The 21411-nt window shown below is 37.0% G+C and overlaps 1 protein-coding gene across 6 annotated transcripts in view; it reads right to left on the bottom strand.

The window, feature by feature from the left end:
* The window catches only part of RABGAP1L (RAB GTPase activating protein 1 like), a 651588-nt gene that overhangs the window by 543790 nt on the left and 86387 nt on the right, over positions 1-21411 (bottom strand). For 5 of the 6 annotated variants that reach the window (XM_047753890.1, XM_047753891.1, XM_047753893.1 and 2 more), the window contains 2 exons: positions 15020-15177; positions 13445-13555 (listed from right to left, as the gene is read on the bottom strand). In XM_047753890.1, the coding sequence (XP_047609846.1) occupies positions 13445-13555; positions 15020-15177 (269 nt within the window). Of the gene's footprint in view, positions 1-13444; positions 13556-15019; positions 15178-21411 lie in introns of those variants that run through there. The other variant, XM_047753896.1, reaches the window with a different exon arrangement.

Below are 21411 nucleotides of genomic sequence, written 5' to 3'. Positions count from 1 at the left end.
ATGGACATGGACATATGGTAGAAATCATTAAACAGTGCTTATCACCCCTGCTATTATTATGAAAATTAAAGGACTATCAGTTAAAAAGACTATCTTTTTTTTTTTCACCATAGCAATGTATCAGAAACTTTATCTATAGGCTGGTTGATTTCATTAGCCACTAGTTCAATTAGATACTGTCAGTATAGGTCCAGCTGGGAAAGAGAACATGCAAATAATTTGGACATGGAAAGTTTACTATAAATAACTGTTATCTTTGGGAGAGTGACTATAAAGAGAATTCTAAAGACTACCCTAAAGCTGAGGAAGAGTACCCCAAGGAAGAGAAAACTTGGAAAAAAGATCCTCTCTCTAAAGCTGATATTCTAACCTAACTGGAGAACGTATAACTGCAGCCTCATGTATGACAAAGAAGTTTTCTGGACTGCCCAGGCAAAGCTGGACCAAAAGCAAATGAGAAATAGCCCTTTAGGGTGCAGGTAGCCAAGGCTGGCAGGCAGGTAAACAAAGGAAAAGCCAGCTCACAGGTTCGGTGGTGCAAAGCCTAAGGCCCACAGTGCCTGTCTCTGGAGGAAGATCTCACTGAGCCAGGGCCAGGACCATGAGTTCACAGAGGGAATGCATGTCCTGCATGCACAGAGGAGCAGAGCATCACTGAATGTCGCAGAATGTTATAACAAGAGTAAGAAACAATCACAGGACACCAAAACAAGAAGTCCCTTCCTCCTGTGGTGTCTCTCTAGCACCATCTACTGGCACAATTTAATATTGTGCTTGCTGCAAAGAAGAAATGCATAAAGTTGCATGCACTAATACAGATCAAGGAAGAGGGTATATTTGGAACCTAGAGGCAATGAGTTGATAATTGGCATAGGATATAGTTAAAATATCCCCATATATTCTAATTACTTAACAGCCAGGTTAGAAATCAAAATTTCTTAGGCAATAAATTAAGAAATTATTTTCTTAATGTAAATCAAGAATGTAAATTGTACAGCCACTATGGAAAACAACATGAAGTTTGCTCAGAAAGTTAAAAATAGATCTTCCATATGATCCAGAAATTCCACCTCTGGGTATATACCCAAAGGAAATGAAAACCAGATATCAAAGAGATATCACTCCCATGTTTATTGTAGCATTATTCACAAAAGCCAAGATATGGAAACAACCTAAATGCCAAGCAATGGATGAATACACAAAGATGTGGTATATACAATAGGATAGTATTCAACAATGAGAAGAAGGAAATTCTGCCATTTGGGACAACAAAGGTGGATCTTGAGGACATTATGCTAAGCCAGATAGAAACAGATAAACCTGTATGATATCACTACTTTTATGTGGAATTCAAAAAAGTCAAACTCATAAAAACAAAAGAGTAAAATGTTGGTCGCTGGGGAGTGAGGGAGTGGGAGAGATGTTCTTTAAGAGTACAAACTTGCAACTAATAGTAAACAAGTCTTCCAGATGGAATGCACCATAGAGTGAATATAGGCAACACTGTATTATAATCAAACTTGCTAAGAGACTAGATCTTAATTATTCCAACTACAAAGAAGAAATAAAAATTACGTGATGAGACACAATAGAATACTACTCAGCCATGAAAAAGAACAAAATAATGCCATTTGCAGCAACATGGATGGAACTGAAGACTCTCATACTAAGTAAAGTAAATGAGAAAGACAAATACCATATGATATCACTAATATCTGGAATCTAATATATAGCACAAATGAACCTTTCCCCAGAAAAGAAATTCATGGACTTGGAGAACAGAATTGTGGTTGCCAAGGGGGAGGGGGATGGACAGGGAGTCTGGGGTTTATATATGCAACCTATTGCATTTGGAGCAGATAAGCAATGAGATCCTGCTGTATAGCACAGGCAACTATATCAGTCACTTGCGATGGAACATGAAGGAGGATAATGTGAGAAAAATTACACACACACACACACACACACACACACACATATATATGTGACTGGGTCACTTTGCTAGACAGTAGAAAACTGACAGAACACTGTAAACCAACTATAATGGAATAAATTAAAATCATTTTAAAAATGTTTTTAATTAAAAAAATAATAATTACATGATGTGACAGAGGTGAGTGCCATCACTACAATGGCCATCATATAAAAGTAACAAATCAACACACACCTTAAATTTATACAATGTTACACGTCAAATATATTACAATTTTTCTAAAAAGGGGGGAGTTCCCATCATGGCTCAGCAGTAACAAATTGGACTAATATCCATGAGGATGAGGGTTCAATCCCTGGCCTTGCTCAGTGGGTTAAGGATTCTGCATTTCTGTGAGATGTGGTGTAGGTCGCAGACACGGCTCAGATCCTGTGTTCCTGTAGCTGTGGTGTAGCCTGGCAGCTGCAGCTCCATTTCGACCCCTAGCCTGGGAATCTCCATATGCCACAGGCACAGTCCTAAAAAGACCAAAAAAAAAAAAAAAAAAAACTACATTTGAACAACCTAGGCCTTTCCTCCACTAGGGCCTGGTAGCCCCTTTGTAACTATCTTGATGAGTCACCTTAAGTTAAATAAAGATCAGTAAAGATTTCTTGCCACTAGGAAAATAATTAAAAATTATAATATAGAAACATACTATGATTTACAAAAGGATTTGAAAAGATCTCTAGCAAAGGTCTAGAGATTGTACCAATGTCAATTTTCTAGTCTGTCTATTGTACTTACAGTTATGTAAGATGGTATTATTATTATTATTATTTGTCTTTTTTTTGCCATTTCTTGGGCCGCTTCCACAGCATATGGAGGTTCCCAGGCTAGGGGTCTAATCGGAGCTGTAGCCGCCGGCCTACGCCAGAGCCACAGCAACACGGGATCCAAGCCGAGTCCGCAACCTACACCACAGTTCACGGCAACACCAGATCCTTAACCCACTGAGCAAGGCCAGGGATGGAACCCGCAACTTCATGGTTCCTAGTTGGATTCGTTAACCACTGAGCCACAACGGGAACTCCAAGATGTTATTATTGGGAGAAGCTGAGTGACGTGCACACTGGGGCCTCTCTACACTACTATTTTAACTTCCTGTGAGTCTGTAATTATTTCAATTTTAAAAGTTCATTTTTAAAATTGAGCCCCAAGACATCTAGAATAGATAAACTTATAAAAACATGTGACAGAAAGCAATTATGTTTTCACTGCCAATATTTAAAAAGTATCTCTTAAAATACATTACTGAAAAATTTATAGTATTATATACATACTTCTATAGAGCCACCTCCCTCTTCTGGGTGCCTGCAAAAACTAGCAATGGACGATATTGAAAATTCTGTCCTAATTACACGTTCCAATCCAAAGGCTGGGAGACAGACAGAAGCTTCCAATTTCTCATTCTCCAAAGCATCTGATATGCCGATAGCCCTTTATCAACTGTCATTTGAAATAGCTATCAGAGAACAACAAAAGTAGTTTTGTATAAACACATTTTGTTTTTCTAAGGTAAAAGAGTTACCTTTCTACTGCCTTATAAGAAAACTCGAAGACGACAAATGAGTAAATTCAAAAACATATTTTAACATACTAGCAGACTTTGGGTCACCCTACTTTTTCTTATTTTCAGGTCGGAGAAAAATGACATCCACTACTAAGAAAAATTATCAGGACACATTAAACTCTTGATTTTGTTAAAATATTTCATAAATTTATATGAGAAAAATAAGCAAATCAAATTAACATCTAGGCAACTAGAAGTCAGTGACTTGAGATTCTTTCCAAATAAAACTATTTAACAACTTGGTGGGGTGAAGACAAAAATGAGCACTATATAAATCCAGCAAAAGATGTTCAGAATGGTCTAATATCCAATTACATCAGCCTCCAAATAATAAACAGTTCAGGTTCTACTTCCCATCTACCTTAGAGATGTCAAATCATACTAGAAAATTGTGTTTTTATGTGAGAAGAATAGAGCCCCAGGTGATTTTTTTTTTTTTCAGTACTTGTTAGGCTTGAAAATCTTTTCCTCAAGACAAGAACACAAGGCAAGGTACATGTCAATCACTCATGCTTTGAGGTATGGTACTTAACACTTTACCTTCTCATGATGTAGTTTTTGCTACAAGCCAGCAAGCACAAATTGAGAACTGAAGCTGAATTTATTATCAAAACAGGCACATCACTGAATCACTCTACAAATGAACAAACTGCCATCTAGTAATGATGTGTTTTTTATAATACATGTATTTTTTAATGTGTATGTAATGATTATGCTCCCTCAGGTTAGGATCAAAGTGACTCACAATAATTCTTTCTAGCAGTAATGGCCCATGTTACTCAACACAAACAAGGTTGTATATTTACAATAAATCTAATAATTGTACTGTGCTTGCTGTGTCAATATGTAATTCTGGTTTACATAGCAAAGATCAGGGCTGGTCCCTAGGAACAAAGTGATCTGACAGACATAAAACCCCAAAGCCAAAATTTCTTCCCCACTAACTGTCATCTGAAATTACCATCAATAGAATTCTACTTTTTGTTAAGAATCTGTAAAAAGAGCCATTTTCCAAATGCATACGGTATTATTTGCCCTGAATCATTTGGTAACAAGTTAAGAAGCAATACTTGGCAAAAATCAACTAGCCAGAAAACTAATACAGCAAAAACTGAAAAATCTCCCCCTCACTTTTAGGGTATCAAACACAATCAACAATCTATTCAAAGCACTGAAGTGACAGTGCTAGAGTATATTTTATACATGAGATAAAGTTTTATAAATCTATTATCTTTTTAGCAATATGTTAGAAAATCTTTTGCAATATTTCTACACATGGTGAAACTGAAACTCATGAAAATGCCAGACTGATAGGAATGAAGAAGACTGCCGTCTCTACTTTGGAAACACCAGGAGAGCCTGACTAGATCAGACCTGCTCTAACATTTTAACTGGAGTCTCTCAATAATTAGGCTTAGACTGCTCTTCTCACACATTTCAGATCACAATCATCATGTTTTCTCCTCTTAGCTGTGACTGTTAGTTTTCTCTACAAACCAATCAGCTCTTCTACCAGGACACAGTGCCCCTGGGTTTGAAGCGTTTAAATATTACTTTCAAATGCTGCTGGAAATACACCAAAGAACACCAATCCATTTATGTTTTAACTGGTTTGATTAATTTTAAACTTAGCATATAATCACGATTTAAATGGGTACCATCTGCAAAAGTATACATTCAGGAATCTGATAGCCTTGGTTTAAACCCTGGCTCTATCACTTTCTGGCCAAGTAACCAAATCACTTCTCACTTAGCCTCTGTTTCATCTTCTGTTTAAAAAAAAAAAAAAAAAACCAACAAAATAACAAAACAAAACAAAAAAGGGTAATAATTATAATACCTTTCTCATATGTTGTTATGACAATTAAATTTTATAACAGCCATCACAGTAAGTCCTCAATAAATATGGGCTGTTAATAATACTTTCTTTCATATGTCCAATTCCTAAATAAAGCTTAATATGTAAAATCTAACATGAGTGATTGAGAAGCAGAAGAATATTAGAAATTTTCAAAACATGAGAGCACTTTCCACATTTCCTTTAAACAAGTTAGGATTAGGTGCAATGTTCTTTTTTTTTTTTTTTTGTCTTTTTGCCATTTCTTGAGCCGCTCCCATGGCATATGGAGGTTCCCAGGCTAGGGGTCGAATCGGAGCTGTAGCTGCCGGCCTACGCCAGAGCCACAGCAACACAGGATCTGAGCCACGTCTGCAACCTACACCACAGCTCACGGCAACGCCGGATCGTTAACCCACTGAGCGAGGGCAGGGATTGAACCTGCAACCTCCTGGTTCCTAGTCGGATTCGTTAACCACTGCGCCACGACGGGAACTCCTGCAATGTTCTATTATTCCCTCCATATTGCAATGAATTTAGTCTTTGCCCTAACTTTATAAAATTTTCATACACTTTTTATTCATTTATTCAAGTTTTTAAAAGGAGGAAGTAGAGAGTAAGAATATTTATTCTGAACTAGATGGACTTGGTGTTTAATGGTATGACCTTGGGAAAGCTATTTCACCTCTCTTCTGTGCCCCATTTCCTTCGACTGTACAATGAATATAATTGTACCTACACCTCACATGCAGCACTTAGAACAGTGCTCAACACAGAGAAAGTGCTAAGTAAGTACTAAGTAGCTAGCTACAAAGCTCTGGTGCCTAGCACAGTGCTAGACATCAGAGATTCTGAGATAAACCACACAGTACTTGCTTTCAAAGGGGTCAAGACTGATAATCACAATATAATTTGTCAAATATATACACATGAGGAATGCTTGAGCTCTTGAATGCACAGAGAAATGGCTTTTTCATAATAAAATTAGTATTTTAAAAAACCCAAAGTATTGAAAATTAGCATTTAGAGTGGGTGATGGATGCACAGGGATTCAATGTAGTATCTACTTTTGCGTATGTTGGATATTTCACAAAATGAGGGGTTTTTTTTAAGTGATAAATCATTTTCTCTTTCAGAAGATAAGCCAAAACTACATAATTTGAAGGATTTTCTTTCCACTGTCTTTATACTTCAAATGAACTTTGACAGCAATGCTGAAAATACAGAGCTTAAGAATTCTCTTGACAATGCTGCCACCTAATGGATTACCTTAAATTCCACCATTCATATTTTGTGATTTAATACATTAAATACCACATATAATCCAATAAAAAGAATTTCTTCTTTAAAAAGGGATAAATCTGAGTATTTTTTTAAAATACCCCATATCACAGTAAATTGTGTTTGCTATGTTGAACAACATATTGTTTGGGGAAAACCCATTAGCCTGAAGCAATTTTATAGTCTGGATGTTGAGAGGTCATCTGACAGACTTGTAAAAAAGGAAACAAAAAAACTTAACAGATGTGGTAATTATTGCTGAATATATGAATCCATAGTTGTTACATATTATCATCATCAGCATTAATTATATTACATAAAAGAAATACATTAAGGCATTACCATCATGGCACAGCGAAAATGAATCCAGCTAGGAACCATGAGGTTGCGGGTTCGATCCCTGGCTCGATCAGTGGGTTAAGGATCCGGCATTGACATCAGCTGTGGTATAGATCAAAGACGTGGCTCAAATCCTGCATTGCTGTGGCTGTGGTGTAGCCTGGCAGCTATAGCTCCAATTCAACCCCTAGCCTGGGAATCTCCATATGCTGCAGGTACAGCCCTAAAAAGGAAAGGAAAGGAAAGGAAAGGAAAGGAAAGGAAAGGAAAGGAAAGGAAAGGAAAGGAAAGGAAAGGAAAGGAAAGGAAAGGAAAGGAAAGGAAAGGAAAGGAAAGGAAAGGAAAGGAAAGGAAAGGAGGAAGGAAGGAAGAAATATAGTAAGTGGTTACAAACGGAACAAATTTTTTCAACTGTTTTAATGTTATACAAATGGGTACTTCTGTCTTAGGTAAAATTTCTAATGATTATAATTTATACTGACTGAAAAAGTGCTTTATCTCAAACAACCTAGGCTGAATTTGAGATAATGTGCTCTGGAAAAAAAATGCCTTAAAATTATTCAAAAAGTAGTTTAAGTGATAATGACACAGACATTGAAGATTATTGAGGAAAGTCTGAATTAAGTTGTCTTATGAATATGAGAGTGGGCAGAGGCTGTATTTCTAAGTTACAGTATGTGTAATATTTTAAGATGTGTGTAAATGTTTCAGTTAACAAAGAAAACATAATTAGGCATTTGATTATTTCACCTATATTCACCAAGGTTTCTATATTCAAGTCAATCCAACACTGGGAAAAGGAAGAACTGCTTTATATACAAGCACAATATAGGCCTCTATAGCAGAGGTGTAATATACAATTCAATCATAAAACTTCAATATGTTTAATAATGTTTATTAAAATTTAAATTACTCAAGCCAACACCTAATACTTCTTTGCCTGTGTCACTACAAACTGGTTGATAGAGAGCTGCTTTTCATTATGCCAGAGGGGAGCGCTGGGGTTATTTCATAAGGACACAGGGTTTGAAGGGGTTCCCACTGGCAAATCCTGGGACAATTTGAGCGCCAAAATAACTAAGCACAATAGTGAATTATAAACTACTTTGCGGGAGGAGAGGATTCAAAAGCCAATGTTAATAACAAGCAAAGTAATAAATGGAAGAGAAGGAAGAGCTCTGACTTGCAGGAGGAATGTCAAGGACTGACTAGAGAAAATGCAAAAGATGGCAAAGTACCACTTTGCATTCATCACACTAAAGACTGGATCAGACAAGAATCATGAATGAAAGCTAAAGCAAGGAAGAAATTTTGATGATGAGTAGGATGTTTCCAAGGGTGTCCCCACAAATTGCTTACTAGCTGCAAGGGAGGGGGGAAAAAAGGAATTATGTGGAAAAACCACATATCTTCACTGGTAATCAAAATTAACATCACAGGAAAGGGACAGATGGTTAGCAAATGCTGCCATGTGTGATACACTGTGAAGAAAGGAACATCACCTATGCAGCAACAAATTACCTGACTCTAATCATGAGGAAATATATGATAAACCAAAAACAAGCAATGTTATATTAAAAAGAGGGGAAAGGGATGTATTCTTCAAAAATGTCCATGATGTAAGAGAGAGAGAAATTCTGTGGAAATGTTTCCAAATTGAAGAAATCTAAAGACAAACAGCAGCCAAATGCACTACCTGACCCTAGCGTAAATCTTGAACTGGATTGGGGGGGGAGGATGTTATTGGGTTAACTGACAAAATTAGAGACAAAGAGTAGGTTAGATAAAAAGTGTTGTAAGAAAGCTTAATTTACTGAAGTTAATAGATATAATGTGGTTATATAAGAGATACCCTTGAGGAATTCCCATCATGACTCTCTCAGCAGAAACGAAACTGACTAGTAACCAAGAGGACACAGGTTTGATCCCCAGCCTCACTCAGTAGGTTAAGGGTCCAGTGTTGCCATGAACTGTGGTGTAGGTCACAGACGTGGTTCGGATTCCGAGTTGCTGTGGCTGTGGTGTAAGCCAGCAGCTGTAGCTTCAATTCGACCCCTAGCCTGGGAACCTCCATATGCCGTGGGTGCAGCCCTGGGAAAAAAAAAAAAAGAGAGAGAGGGAGAGAGAGCAAGAGAGACATCCTTGACTCTATTTTTAGGAAATACACATTTTTCTAAGAGAACACATAGGGATAAAAACCGTGATACAAGTAACTTGCTACTCTTTTTAAAAAAAGTTTTATTGGAGTATAGTTGACTTAAAATGTTGTATTAGTTTCAGGTGTACAGCAAAGTGAATCATCTATATGTACACTCCTTTTTCCCGTCGAGGTTATTGCAGAATATTGAGTAGATGTCCCTGTGCTATACAGTAGGTCTTTGTTAGTTATCTATTTTATATTCCATAGTGTGTATAAACTAATCCCATCCTCCTAATTTATCCTTCCCCCTCATGGGTTTCCCCTTTGCTGACCATAAATTTGATTTTGAAATCTATGTATTTGATTGTTTTATAAATAAGTTCTATTGTATCATTTTTATTAGATTCCACATGTGAGTGATATCATACAATACCTTTGTCTGACTTACTTCACTTAGTATGATCATCTCTGGGTCCATCCATGTTGCTGCAAATGGCATTATTTTGCTCTTTATAGGGCTAAGTAATATTCCATTGTACATATGTACCACATCTCCCATTCCTCTGTTGATGGACATTTAGTTTGCTTCCATGTCTTGGGTATTATAAATAGTGCAACAATGAACACTGGGGTGCATATATCTCTTCAAATCATTGTTTTCTCGAGGTATATGCCCAGGCGTGGGGTTGCTGGATCATACGACAGTTGTGTATTTAGTTTTTTTAAGGAACCTCCATACTGTTTTCATAGTAGTTGTACCATTTACATTACTACCAACAGTGTAGGAGGGTTCCCTTTTCTCCACACACTCTCCAGCAATTTATTGTCTGTAGATCTTTTGATGATGGCCATTCTGATCAGTGTGAGGTTGCTGTAGTTTTGATTTGCATTTCTCTAAAAATTAGTGAAACTGAGCACCTTTTCATGTGCTTTTTGGCCATATGTCTGTCCTCTTTAGAGAAATGTCTATTTAGGTCTTCTGACCATTATGACTGGGTCATTTGCTTTTTTGATATGAAGCTACAAGTGATGTTTGTATATTATGGAGATTAGTTCCTTGTTGGTTGCTTTGTTTGCAAAGATCTTTCTCTCATTCTGTGGGTTTTTTCATTTTTTTATGGTTTCCTTTGCTCTGTAAAAGTTCTTAAGTTTAATTAATTAGGTTTTTTTCCATTATAGCTGATTTACAGTGTTCTGTCAATTTCTGCTACACAGCAAAGTAACCCAGATTATACATATATATACATATATATATATATATATATATATACACACATTCTTTTTCTCATACTATCCTCCATCATGTTCCATCACAAGTGACTGGATAGAGTTTCCAATGCTATACAGCAGGATCTCATTGCTTATCCACTCCAAATGCAACAGTTTGCCTCTATTAACCCCAAACTCCCAGTCAATGCCACTCCCTCCTCCTCCTCCCCCTTGGCAACCACAAGTCTAGTCTCCAAGCCCGTGAGTTTCTTTTCTGTGGAAAGGTTCAATTGTGTTATATATTAGATTCCAGATATGTGATATCATATGTTTTTCCTCACTCTAGGAGGTGATACTGCTGCAATTTATGTCAGAGTATTCTGCCATTGTTTTCTGCCAAGTATTCTGCCTTGAGTTTTATAGCATCCAGTAACTTACTCTCAAATTGTTTAGAAAAACAGTCGTGTGTGTGTGTGTGTGTGTGTGTGTGTGTGTGTGGAGAGAGAGAGAGGGAGAGAAAGACTGAGAGAAACTGAGAAAGTGGGTGCAAAGTAAATGGGGCAGAATGTTATCCATAGGTGATTCTGAGTAAAGAATATAAGCTGTTCTCTGTACCAGTTTTATTTTTTAACTCTTCTTTAAGTTTGAAATTACTTCCAAATAATAAGATTAAAACATTGCTGTATTTACTGTTAACCCCAAAAAACAAAGTTAACAATAAAATTAAAATACCATCATTCTTTTGGTACTAAATTATTCAAAACCAACAATACCTTTAATCTTTAAGAAACTATCCATTTTAAGACTCATAATTACTTTTTGATGACTAGGAAAGGAATTAAAAGATGACAAGTATAATTTTAAGATCCATCAACTGTTAAACAATTTCAGAGATGTTAAATGTGAAAACATGCATCTTAAAAATTCGTGAAATGTGAAATGTGTTTTTATATAAGGCCAAACTTCATAAACAATTAAAAACACATGCATGCGTCATTGTTCCAAGATGCTGAACAGAACTTTTCCTACTATCTGGATACTGGCAGTAGGATTCAAAGATAGGAACAAAGTGGAGCTAAATACCTGACACTCTAAAAAAAGCTTCTCTTAGATTTAAGGGGGACAGAGGTGACTATGATGCCATCGGCCAGCACCTCGGCTGGCCCCCACCTCCATCCCAATCTAGAGAATGTGGAGAGGAAGAGAGAGAGTAGTCACAGTATACAGCAGCCTTAACGAAGAGGTGTTCTTTCTCTTGTGATCACCACCACTTTTTCTTACTCCTTCAAGTCAAGTGAATGGGTATTTGTCTGTATTTTCAGTTTTCTGCCACTATAAACGACGTTTTAACAAATATCCTTAAAAATAGGTCTTTAGTGGAGTTCCCACTTGGAACTGGTGGGAACTGGAACAAGTGCCATCACACTTGGAACTGGTTGCATCGTCTCTGCTAAGATAGACCTGGCCCGAGTTCAGCCTCAGGGCCACTTGGTTTCCTGCTGTCCCCTGTACTAAAGGTCACCTAGGCCACCCTCCAAACAGCACAACTAGTTTCTTGCTGTGCTATTAAGAATACTATATTGAAAGACTGTGGTTTATTTTTTTTTTAAACTCCAGATCTTCATATCTTGGTCTTATTTAAAGCAGACATAGGAGTCCCCATCGTGGCGCAGTGGTTAACGAATCTGACTAGGAACCATGAGGTTGTAGGTTCGATCCCTGGACTTGCTCAGTGGGTTAAGGATCCGGCGTTGCCGTGGCTCTGGAATAGGCCGGTGGCTACAGCTCCGATTCGACCCCTAGCCTGGGAACCTCCATATGCCGCAGGAACGGCCCTAGAAAAGACACACACACACACACACACACACACACACACACACACAAGGTCCTTAGTGTACTTTTATTCCCAGTAGGAAGATCCCCTATAATGGGACTGATGTGCCCAATTATAGGTATTTTTTAAATCTCTATAGACATTATCAGATTGCTTTTCAAAAGGGATGCACACACTCTACTCTTCCCCTCATTCTCACCAGGTTTACATGTTATCTTTGCCAATGTGATATCTTATTGTTACCTTAGTTACATTTCCCAAGCTATTCATGAATCAGGACATCTTCACATATATACGTTTGCTGTGAAAAACTTTTCTGTGATTTGTCTATGCATACTCTTGCTCATTTTTCTCCTTTTTTCCTGCCAGTTGTTAAGAAACATATGTCTGTGACAGATAGTAACCTTTCATCTATCATCTACATTACCATTTTTCCAAAAATATCATGTTATTGACTTTGCTTATAGTGTCTGGTGTTCTACAAGAGGTTTGTTTTGTTTTTATATGGTAAAATAGAGACATAAACATAAAAACACATGCACACACACACGTGTGTATATGTGTGTATTTATATATTAAAATATATATATAAATTAAAGATTCTGAAATCTCCATAACTAAGTGGACTTTTTAATAAACAAAAATGATTGAGAAGTTAAGGTTATTTGTCCTATATGTAAATAAGGGAGAGAAGGGAAAAGCCCAAACAGGGTTGAAGCAATTCTTTTTTTTTTTTTTTTTTGGTCTTTTTGTCTTTTTTTTTGCTATTTCTTGTGCAGCTCCCGCAGCATATGGAGGTTCCCAGGATAGGGGTCTAATCAGAGCTGCAGCCACCAGCCTATGCCAGAGCCATAGCAACGCAGGATCTGAGCCGTGTCTGCAACCTACACCACAGCTCAAGGCAACGCCAGATCCCCAACCCATTGAGCAAGGGCAGGGATCGAACCCGAAACCTCATGGTTCCCAGTTGGATTCGTTAACCACTGCGCCATGACGGGAACTCCTGAAGCAGTTCTTAATGAAAAAAATAAAGCCATTTCATGTTTATTTCAATTAAGATTTTTCCATGAATCGGTTACTCTTAACTTATTTAAGCTAGGAAAGCATTATGATTCTCATCCTCATTTTTAAATGGACAAATGGAAGTATGGTGAAAAGCCACAGTAAGTAATACAGCTAAGATTCAAGTGTATGTTTTTTGAAACACACTAACAATGTCAATGTAAGGTTTTGGTAGCATTTAGGAACAAGCTGCTTACCTTTCAATAGCTAATTCCTTGTTAGAAAGTTGCTGCACGGTAATTACAACCTTCTTCTCTATTCCTTGTTTTAATTTGAAATAAAATTTATCTCTATCCTTAGGCACAGGACTGCAATATGCAAAAAGAACAGGAATTATCAATACAATGATTAAAAAGATAATCTATGTGAAGATTAGAATGAGACAAAGTATTTAAGCAACAACACCCAAATTCTTAAGATGTACTAAACCCTCATATTGCCATAGAGGAACTACAAACTTTATAGTCAGCAAAACAGAGTTGCTACTTAAGTGAGCTTATGAGAGCCTTATATTTTATCTCTAACCAAGGTTTAAAACAAAACTTTTTAAATGACATCATTACAAATTTCAGCTTTTAAATTTTAACAAACTTAGGAACAAGGCTTATTTGATTACTTTTTAGACTGTCACATTTCTGGTTTAACTGGTTATAAGGTCATGAATGCCTTTAGCACATTGAAACTCAAGGCAAAGCAAGTGAGAAGAGCTTACTTTTAAATATCTAGAATTTGAGACAACTGTGACAAATTCAAGTAATCATAAATAAAAGATGAACAAAGGGATATAGATTAGAGCAAGTTAAGTTCTGGCTTAGGCCAGAATGACATTTCTCAAGGATTACTTCATCAAAACAATATGTATATAAAATATAGGTTGTCTTATCTAAAAAGGAAAAACATCTTCTTATTTGACCTAAGACCCAATTTCTGTATCTGTAACAGTTAAAATACCTACCTGACAACCTGACAATTATTGTTAGATATAAAGTATAGGCACATAAGTGATCATTTAAAAGTATAACTGTTTCCTATTATTTGCCTGTCTTTGAACTAAAGAAAAATATTTCAAATACACAACATTAATTAAATGATGGTTAAACCATACAATATTCTATAAGTAACCATTAAAAATAATTTTAATTAGGAACATTTTAATGGAAAAATTCTTACATTATGAAAAGAGAAAAACTATATATATACAACTGTATAAAAATACACCCTAAAAATCAAATATTAAAAGTGATTGTAGAAGTTCCCGTCGTGGCACAGTGGTTAACGAATCCGACTACAAACCATGAGGTTGCGGGTTCGATCCCTGGCCTTGCTGAGTGGGTTAAGGACCCGGCGTTGCCATGAGCTGTGGTGTAGGTGGCAGACATGGCTCAGATCCCGCGTTGCTGTGGTTCTGGCGTAGGCCGGCAGCTACAGCTCCAATTAGACCCCTAGCCTGGGAACCTCCATATGCCTCAGGAGCGGCCCTAGAAAAGGCAAAAAGACAAAAAAAAAAAGTGATTGTAGCTGACAACTGCTTTTTATTCTTCCATTATCTTACTAAATTTTCTACAGTATCAGTGTTTTTAAATATCAACAAAATCATTTACATCATTTACATAAAACATCTGAAAAGAATGACAAAAGCGAACTATGCATTCACCAGTAAAATATCACCCTAAAGCTTTATACCAACATTGCATAGTTTCTAGAACCTTTATATCAGCCAATTTTTTATTTCAGACACAAAACCAATTTTTATTCTTTCCAAATAATCTTACCTAAAGTTTCCTTTTCCATCATCTTCTTTTACCTCCAAGGAGACACTGAAGGTAAACACATCACTGTCAGGGGTAGGAATAACTGGGTCTTTAACATCAGATACTTGTCTAGAAGAACGTTTGAAAGCTGTACAGAAACTATATAAAATTCTGCTCACCTAAAAGAAAATGAAAATAATATTAGACAATAATTTTAACTGCATTTTGACACCCTTCTCTCCAAATTATTGAACCTATAACTTCCCATGGTCCTAAGTTTCTCTAGCAGATAAAGTAGATATTGTCTAAGCATATATATACACAGAATTTATAAGTTTATATAGTTTATATAGTACATATACAGTCTAAGCATATATATATATATATATATATATATATACACACACATATGCTATAAACATATAAATACACACACATACACACACACACACAGTTGATCCATAAACAGCATGGATTTGAACTGCATGGGTCCATTTATACACAGATTTTTTTTTCAATAATTAATGACCCATGGTTGGTTGAATTGGCAGATGGGGAACGGTTGATAATAAAGAACCACTAATATAGAGGACCAACTATAAATTTTACATGGATTTTTGACGGGCAGAGGGTTAGCGCCCCTAACACCCACACACACACCCACACACACACCCACACACCACACGTCGGCACATTGTTCAAGGGTCAACTATAGAGGGTTAGCGCCCCTAACACACACACACACACACACACACCACACGCGTCGGCACATTGTTCAAGGGTCAACTATAATTTCCTTCTTTCCATCTGGCATTTAAACACCATAATAAAGATGTTTAAGTTAAATTCACAAAAGGAGCTGTATATGTTTATAGATGTTTATAGGACTCACAACATACTATTTTGCACTGAATGAATCCTAAGATAATTACTAGAATGATGCTGGCATTTAAATCTTTCCATTGAAGACAAACAAGGTTTTTAACCCAAGTTGTCAATTTCTCTTTTCACATCCCTCAGCTTCAGAGGGCTAGATCCTGAGGCATAGAATAAAACAAACACTGTTTTTTGTGAAAAGCAAACATGGTAACATGATTTAAAGCGCTTCCAGGTTGTTACTCAATGTTGTGGTATAAATGCACTGCAGAACGATTGAATGCTGAAATGGCTTGATCTAATTTACTAGTATTAAGCCACCTTGGTGACTACTTTTTATATTATAAAAAGTATATAAGCTATATAAAAATAAATTAGATAAGCTATTTTGTGACATAGATCAATCGATCGATCGATTGGTCTTCCTTGGTTCCAAAACAAGAATCATACCATTTCAAGCTTGTAAGGTGAAGCACAAAAGACCTCCCAAATAGCTTAGGCCACCCATAGGCTGAACAAGTGAAAACAAGATGAAATAGGAAGCGTTTAAAGAAAGGTCATATTCTCAAAATCTCACATTGAGAGGAACTAGTAATGAGAACTTGTTGAATATTAACAAATCCTTCACTTTAGATAAAGGGAATTTCAAATTATTCTTTGAATTATGTTGGTCTAGGATTATAAAATTTCATAATTTGCTTAAAATAATAGCACTCTCATTAACAGTAGAATTTCTTAAAGAATGGGAGGGTCTTTCCTCAATTTTCTCTTTTTGTTACATTCATATACTCTACCTTTTCTCATACACATAATCCTTCACATTCAAAAACAAATGGTTCTCAAATTTCCAACAGTCGCACTTAAAGACAGTAATCAGTGATTACTGTAAATTGCCTTTCCAATGCCAAATTAATAGTTCTCTAAATTAAATGAATTATATACGCTTTAAGAATGCTGCTTGTAGCCTAAAGTTCAACTTCAGCAAAAGCATTATATTTATATCACAGTGCTTGTAAAATCTTTAATATTATTATATTGTCTCATAATTTTATGTAAATAAGTAAAAATAGGGAGTTCCTGTAGTGGCTTAATGGAAACGAATCTGACTAGTATCCATGAGAATGTAGGTTTGAGCTCTGGCCTCATTCAATGGTTTGGGGATCTGGAGTTGCCATGAGCTGATGTGTAGGTCGCAGACATGGCTTGGATCTGGCATTGCTGTGGCTATGATATAGGCCAGCGGCTACAGCTCCAATTTGACCCCTGGCCTGGGAACCTCCATATGCCACAGGTACAGCCCTAAAAAAGACCAAAAATAAAAAATAAATAAATAAATAAATAAGTAAAAATAATAAAGCAGCAAAGGATTGGTATTAATAAGAATTGTAGGGTGTTCCTGTCGTGGCTCAGTGGTTAATGAACTCAACTAGTATCCATGAGGACGCAGGTTCGATCCCTGGCCTTGCTCAGTGGGTTAAGGATCTGGTGTTGCCGTGAGCTGCGGTGTAGGCCAGCAGTTACAGCTCCAATTCGACCCCTAGCCTGGGAATTTCCATATGCCACAGGTGCCGCCCTAAAAAGACAAAAAAAAAAAAAGGAATAAGAATTGTAGACCTCAAATTTTATACAATTGAGACAATGATAAATTCACTCATTTATCTAACAAATATTTGTTGAGTGTCTTCAGTGTACTAAGTATTATTCTAGGTGCTAGGGATACAGCAGTGAACATGGAGATTGTATTTCAGCACATGTTAAGTTGAATGTACTTGAGATGAATGGGACAGAATCATCAGGTAAGGCAAAAGTAGAAATATTCAGCCTCAACCAGATCCTAATTTGACGTGGCTCAATAATTTAAGTGTTATCAAGGAAGAGAGAATCAAAGAACATACCAGAGCTAAGTCACTGAAAATTATGCCTGCAAGGTTTATATAAATATGGACATCAAATTATTTTCAGTTAAGTACTTCCCACTTCCTCACCCCCCAAAAATATGAACTCTATTATTTACTTTTATATGTTTTTAAGAAAACATATTTTAAGCATATTAAGAAAACATCACATGTGAAAAGAGGACCTGCACTTAATTTTTGATAATTAGTGGAGTCAAACCCCCAAAAGATTCATTCTTTTTCCTTCTCTCTTATATCTTCTTCTATTTCACTTTTTTGTATCAGAGCTGTCAGCAAGCCTGCCGTATCAGGCCATACCAAAAAAAGACGAAGAACTTGGCAAATTCCCAAGTAGATGGGCAAGGCTTAGGAATTTCTTTTTAAAAAAGGCTTAAATATGAGGCTGAGCCAAAGTGGTAGAGGGGAATCAGACTGCACCTTTCTTTTTTGGAGGAAGGACACAACAGTACATTAAGAGAGGTCGAAACGTATTTAATTCTTACCCTATCTTAAAAGCAGATTTTTCCAACAATAAGGCTAAAGGTATTTGTGACTTTCAGAGTCTATGAATAAGCTGAGACGATGATCAAAGAATTTGTAGGGTGACTTCAGAAACAATGATTATCAATGTATACAGTTATAGGAACAAACTGGATAATTAAGTTCATCAAGAAATGAAATTTTAAACCATAATACCATGGAAAACATTTTTCTCATGTCACACTATTAAATACACATATACCACACACACATGCACGCATGCATACACAATAATCAAGAATAGGCATTTTTTTGGCAGAAGTCAAAAGGTTTATTGACAAATAACACAGTACAATTTTTCACCAGAAGGCAGTACCCATAAAAAGCACTAGTTAAAGAGTTCCTGTTGCAGCTCAGTGGAAACAAATCTGACTAGTATCCATGAGGATACAGGTTCGATCCCTGGCCTCGCTCAGTGGGTTAATGATCCGGCGTTGCCGTGAGCTATGGTGTAGGTTGTAGATGTGGCCTGGATCTGGCATTACTGTGGCTGTGGTGCAGGCCAGTGGCTACAGCTCTGATTAGACCCCTAGCCTGGGAACTTCCATATGCCATTGGTACACCCCTAAAAAAAAAAAAAGAAAGCACTGGTTAAACACAAAACTATCTGTTGGGATTGGTGCTGTCATTGTTGCTTGAAGAGGTGAGGAGGAGGCTGCATGTAGATAATGTGGAAAGGAATACACCAAAATTTTAACTCTGATGGAATCCTGAGTATCTTTTATTTTCTTTTGTATTTCAGAATCTTCCAAATTCTCAAATATGCATTACATGTTAACAGTCAAAAAAGGTTATTAAACAAAACATTTACTTAAATAATAGCCAAATTTCCAAAATAAGGCCTGGTGGGTTAAGTATCCCACTCTGGCTCAGGTCACTGCTGTGGTATGGGTTCAGTCCCTGGCCCAGGAAATTCCTCGTGCCATGAACATGGTAAGTGAAATGAAATGAAATGAGCAAATAAAATAAATAGGAGTTCCTGTTGTGGCGCAGCAGAAACGAATCTGACTAGGAACCGTGAGGTTGCAGGTTCGATCCCTGGCCTCTCTCAGTGGGTTAAAGATCCGGTGTTGCTGTGAGCTGTGGTGTAAGTTGCAGACACGGCTCAGATCTGGCATTGCTGTGGCTGTGGTATAGGCCAGCAGCTGCAGCTCCATTTAGACCCCTAGACTGGGAACCTCCATATGCCCTGGGTACAGCTCAAAAAAAGCCAATAAATAAATAATAAAATAAAATTTAAAAAACAGCCAAATTGTCTAAGATAAAAGCTTTTTCACTAGTACTGGTGAAAGAGAATTAACTCTTTTAAAAATATATATCAAGAAAATGTTCACCCAAAAAATAAATGTAGAGGAGTTCCCACTATAGCTCAGCAGGTTATAAACTCAACTAGCATCCATCAGGATGTGGGTTCAATCCTTGGCCTCATTCAGTGGGTTAAGGATCCAGCATTGCCATGAGCTGTGGTGTAGGTCACAGATGCAGCTTGGATCTGGCAGTGCTGTGGCTGTGGTGTAGGCAAGCAACTGCAGCTCTGATTGGACCCCTAGCCGGGGAACCTCCTATAAAAAGGGGTGGGATAAATAAATATCAAATAAATAAATAAATGTAGGAAAATTATTCTATATAAGATACCCAGAAAGACACTGTTAAAATTTTTTTTAACTTACTCAAATACATTACTCACTGAAAGGAGCTAAAATAAGAGGCATATCATACAAGAAACTTTTTAAAAATTACAAAAATCAATTTATTTAAGAAAAATACCAGTAGTATAACTTACAAATGAATTTCCAAAATAAGGCATTTTGTTAAAATATCATCTCAATAAATACATGTTTAGAAATAATTTTTCCCCATACCAGGAATATGGTTTTCTTTCATAACTCCAAGAACCATCAGTGCATTAGGAATAAAGATCTTCCTGGAGTTCCCACCATGGCTCAGTGGTTAATGAATCCGACTAGGAACCATGAGGTTGTGGGTTCGATCCCTGGCCTCGCTCAGTGGGTTAAGGATTCGGCATTGCCTAGAGCTGGGGTGTAGGTCGCACACGCGGCTTGGATCCCGCATTGATGTGGCTGTGGTGTAGGCTGGTGGCTACAGCTTCCATTAGACCCCTAGCCTGGGAACCTCCATATGCCATGGGTGCAGCCCTAGAAAAGGAATAAAGATCTTCCTAATGATACCCATGGTATTTTTCATGAAATACCTCTGAATGCCTTTAACACCAGACGATAACAACCTGCTTCTAAAACATAACACTGAGAATTGCCAGCAGTGGTTAAGTATTTTGTAACAAAGAAATAGCAAAAACTGTTTTGAGAAAATGGCTATGCTGTTTAGTAGAAATAAATTATTAAAGAGAGTCAACTGAGCCTTTCAATGTCTCTTTAAGATAAGTTTTGCATAATATATCCACAAAGATGCAACAAGATGCACCTCCTTGGCTTTTTTCACTATGCTTTTTGATATTCCGCTTTGTCTGCAATTCTTCAGCAGAAATCTAGCACATTATTTTCCCTGTACAAAGATCATCAGTATTAAGATATTTCTGGCTGGGTTATCCAACTCTTTTGCCACAGATAATTGAGATCCACTCCAGCAGAGTTCCAAAGAAGAATATCCAGTGTAATAAGTCAAATTTGTCCTAACCCTTCTAGGGGAACTCCTAATCCTAGTGTCGCAGGCCCAACAAAGCCATCGCCCTCATTCCGCTTTCACTCTACCACTGCTGGTGTCTGCTGCTTGTGGAATTTTATTTAAAAGCATATGTCAGTGACAACTGGTAGAGGCAGCCAACTGGCAGAGGCAGCTACTCCCTCTTGACATGATGTCTTCTTGCCTTTAACCAACAAACTTCTTCAAACCTCCATGTGGCGACTCTGCAAACAACAGTAAATAAATTAGGGACATTGCTCTGAAGCACATACTTAAGCAATAAGAAAGTCTGTCATCTTTTCCTGAGCTACCTTTGCCAACTGTCTGTGCCCATTAAGAAGGATCCAAATCCTAAGCACTAAAGTAGTCCCTTCACCATAGATCAAGAAACTTCTGGGAACCAGACAACCAGACAACTAGTAAATGTGACAAAAGACTTCG

Source organism: Phacochoerus africanus, chromosome 11 (genome assembly GCF_016906955.1).
Source record: "Phacochoerus africanus isolate WHEZ1 chromosome 11, ROS_Pafr_v1, whole genome shotgun sequence".
Classification (NCBI taxonomy): Eukaryota; Metazoa; Chordata; class Mammalia; order Artiodactyla; family Suidae; genus Phacochoerus; species Phacochoerus africanus.
The sequence above is the reverse complement of the archived record's forward strand: the minus strand, read 5'-3'. Positions and strand labels throughout refer to the sequence as shown.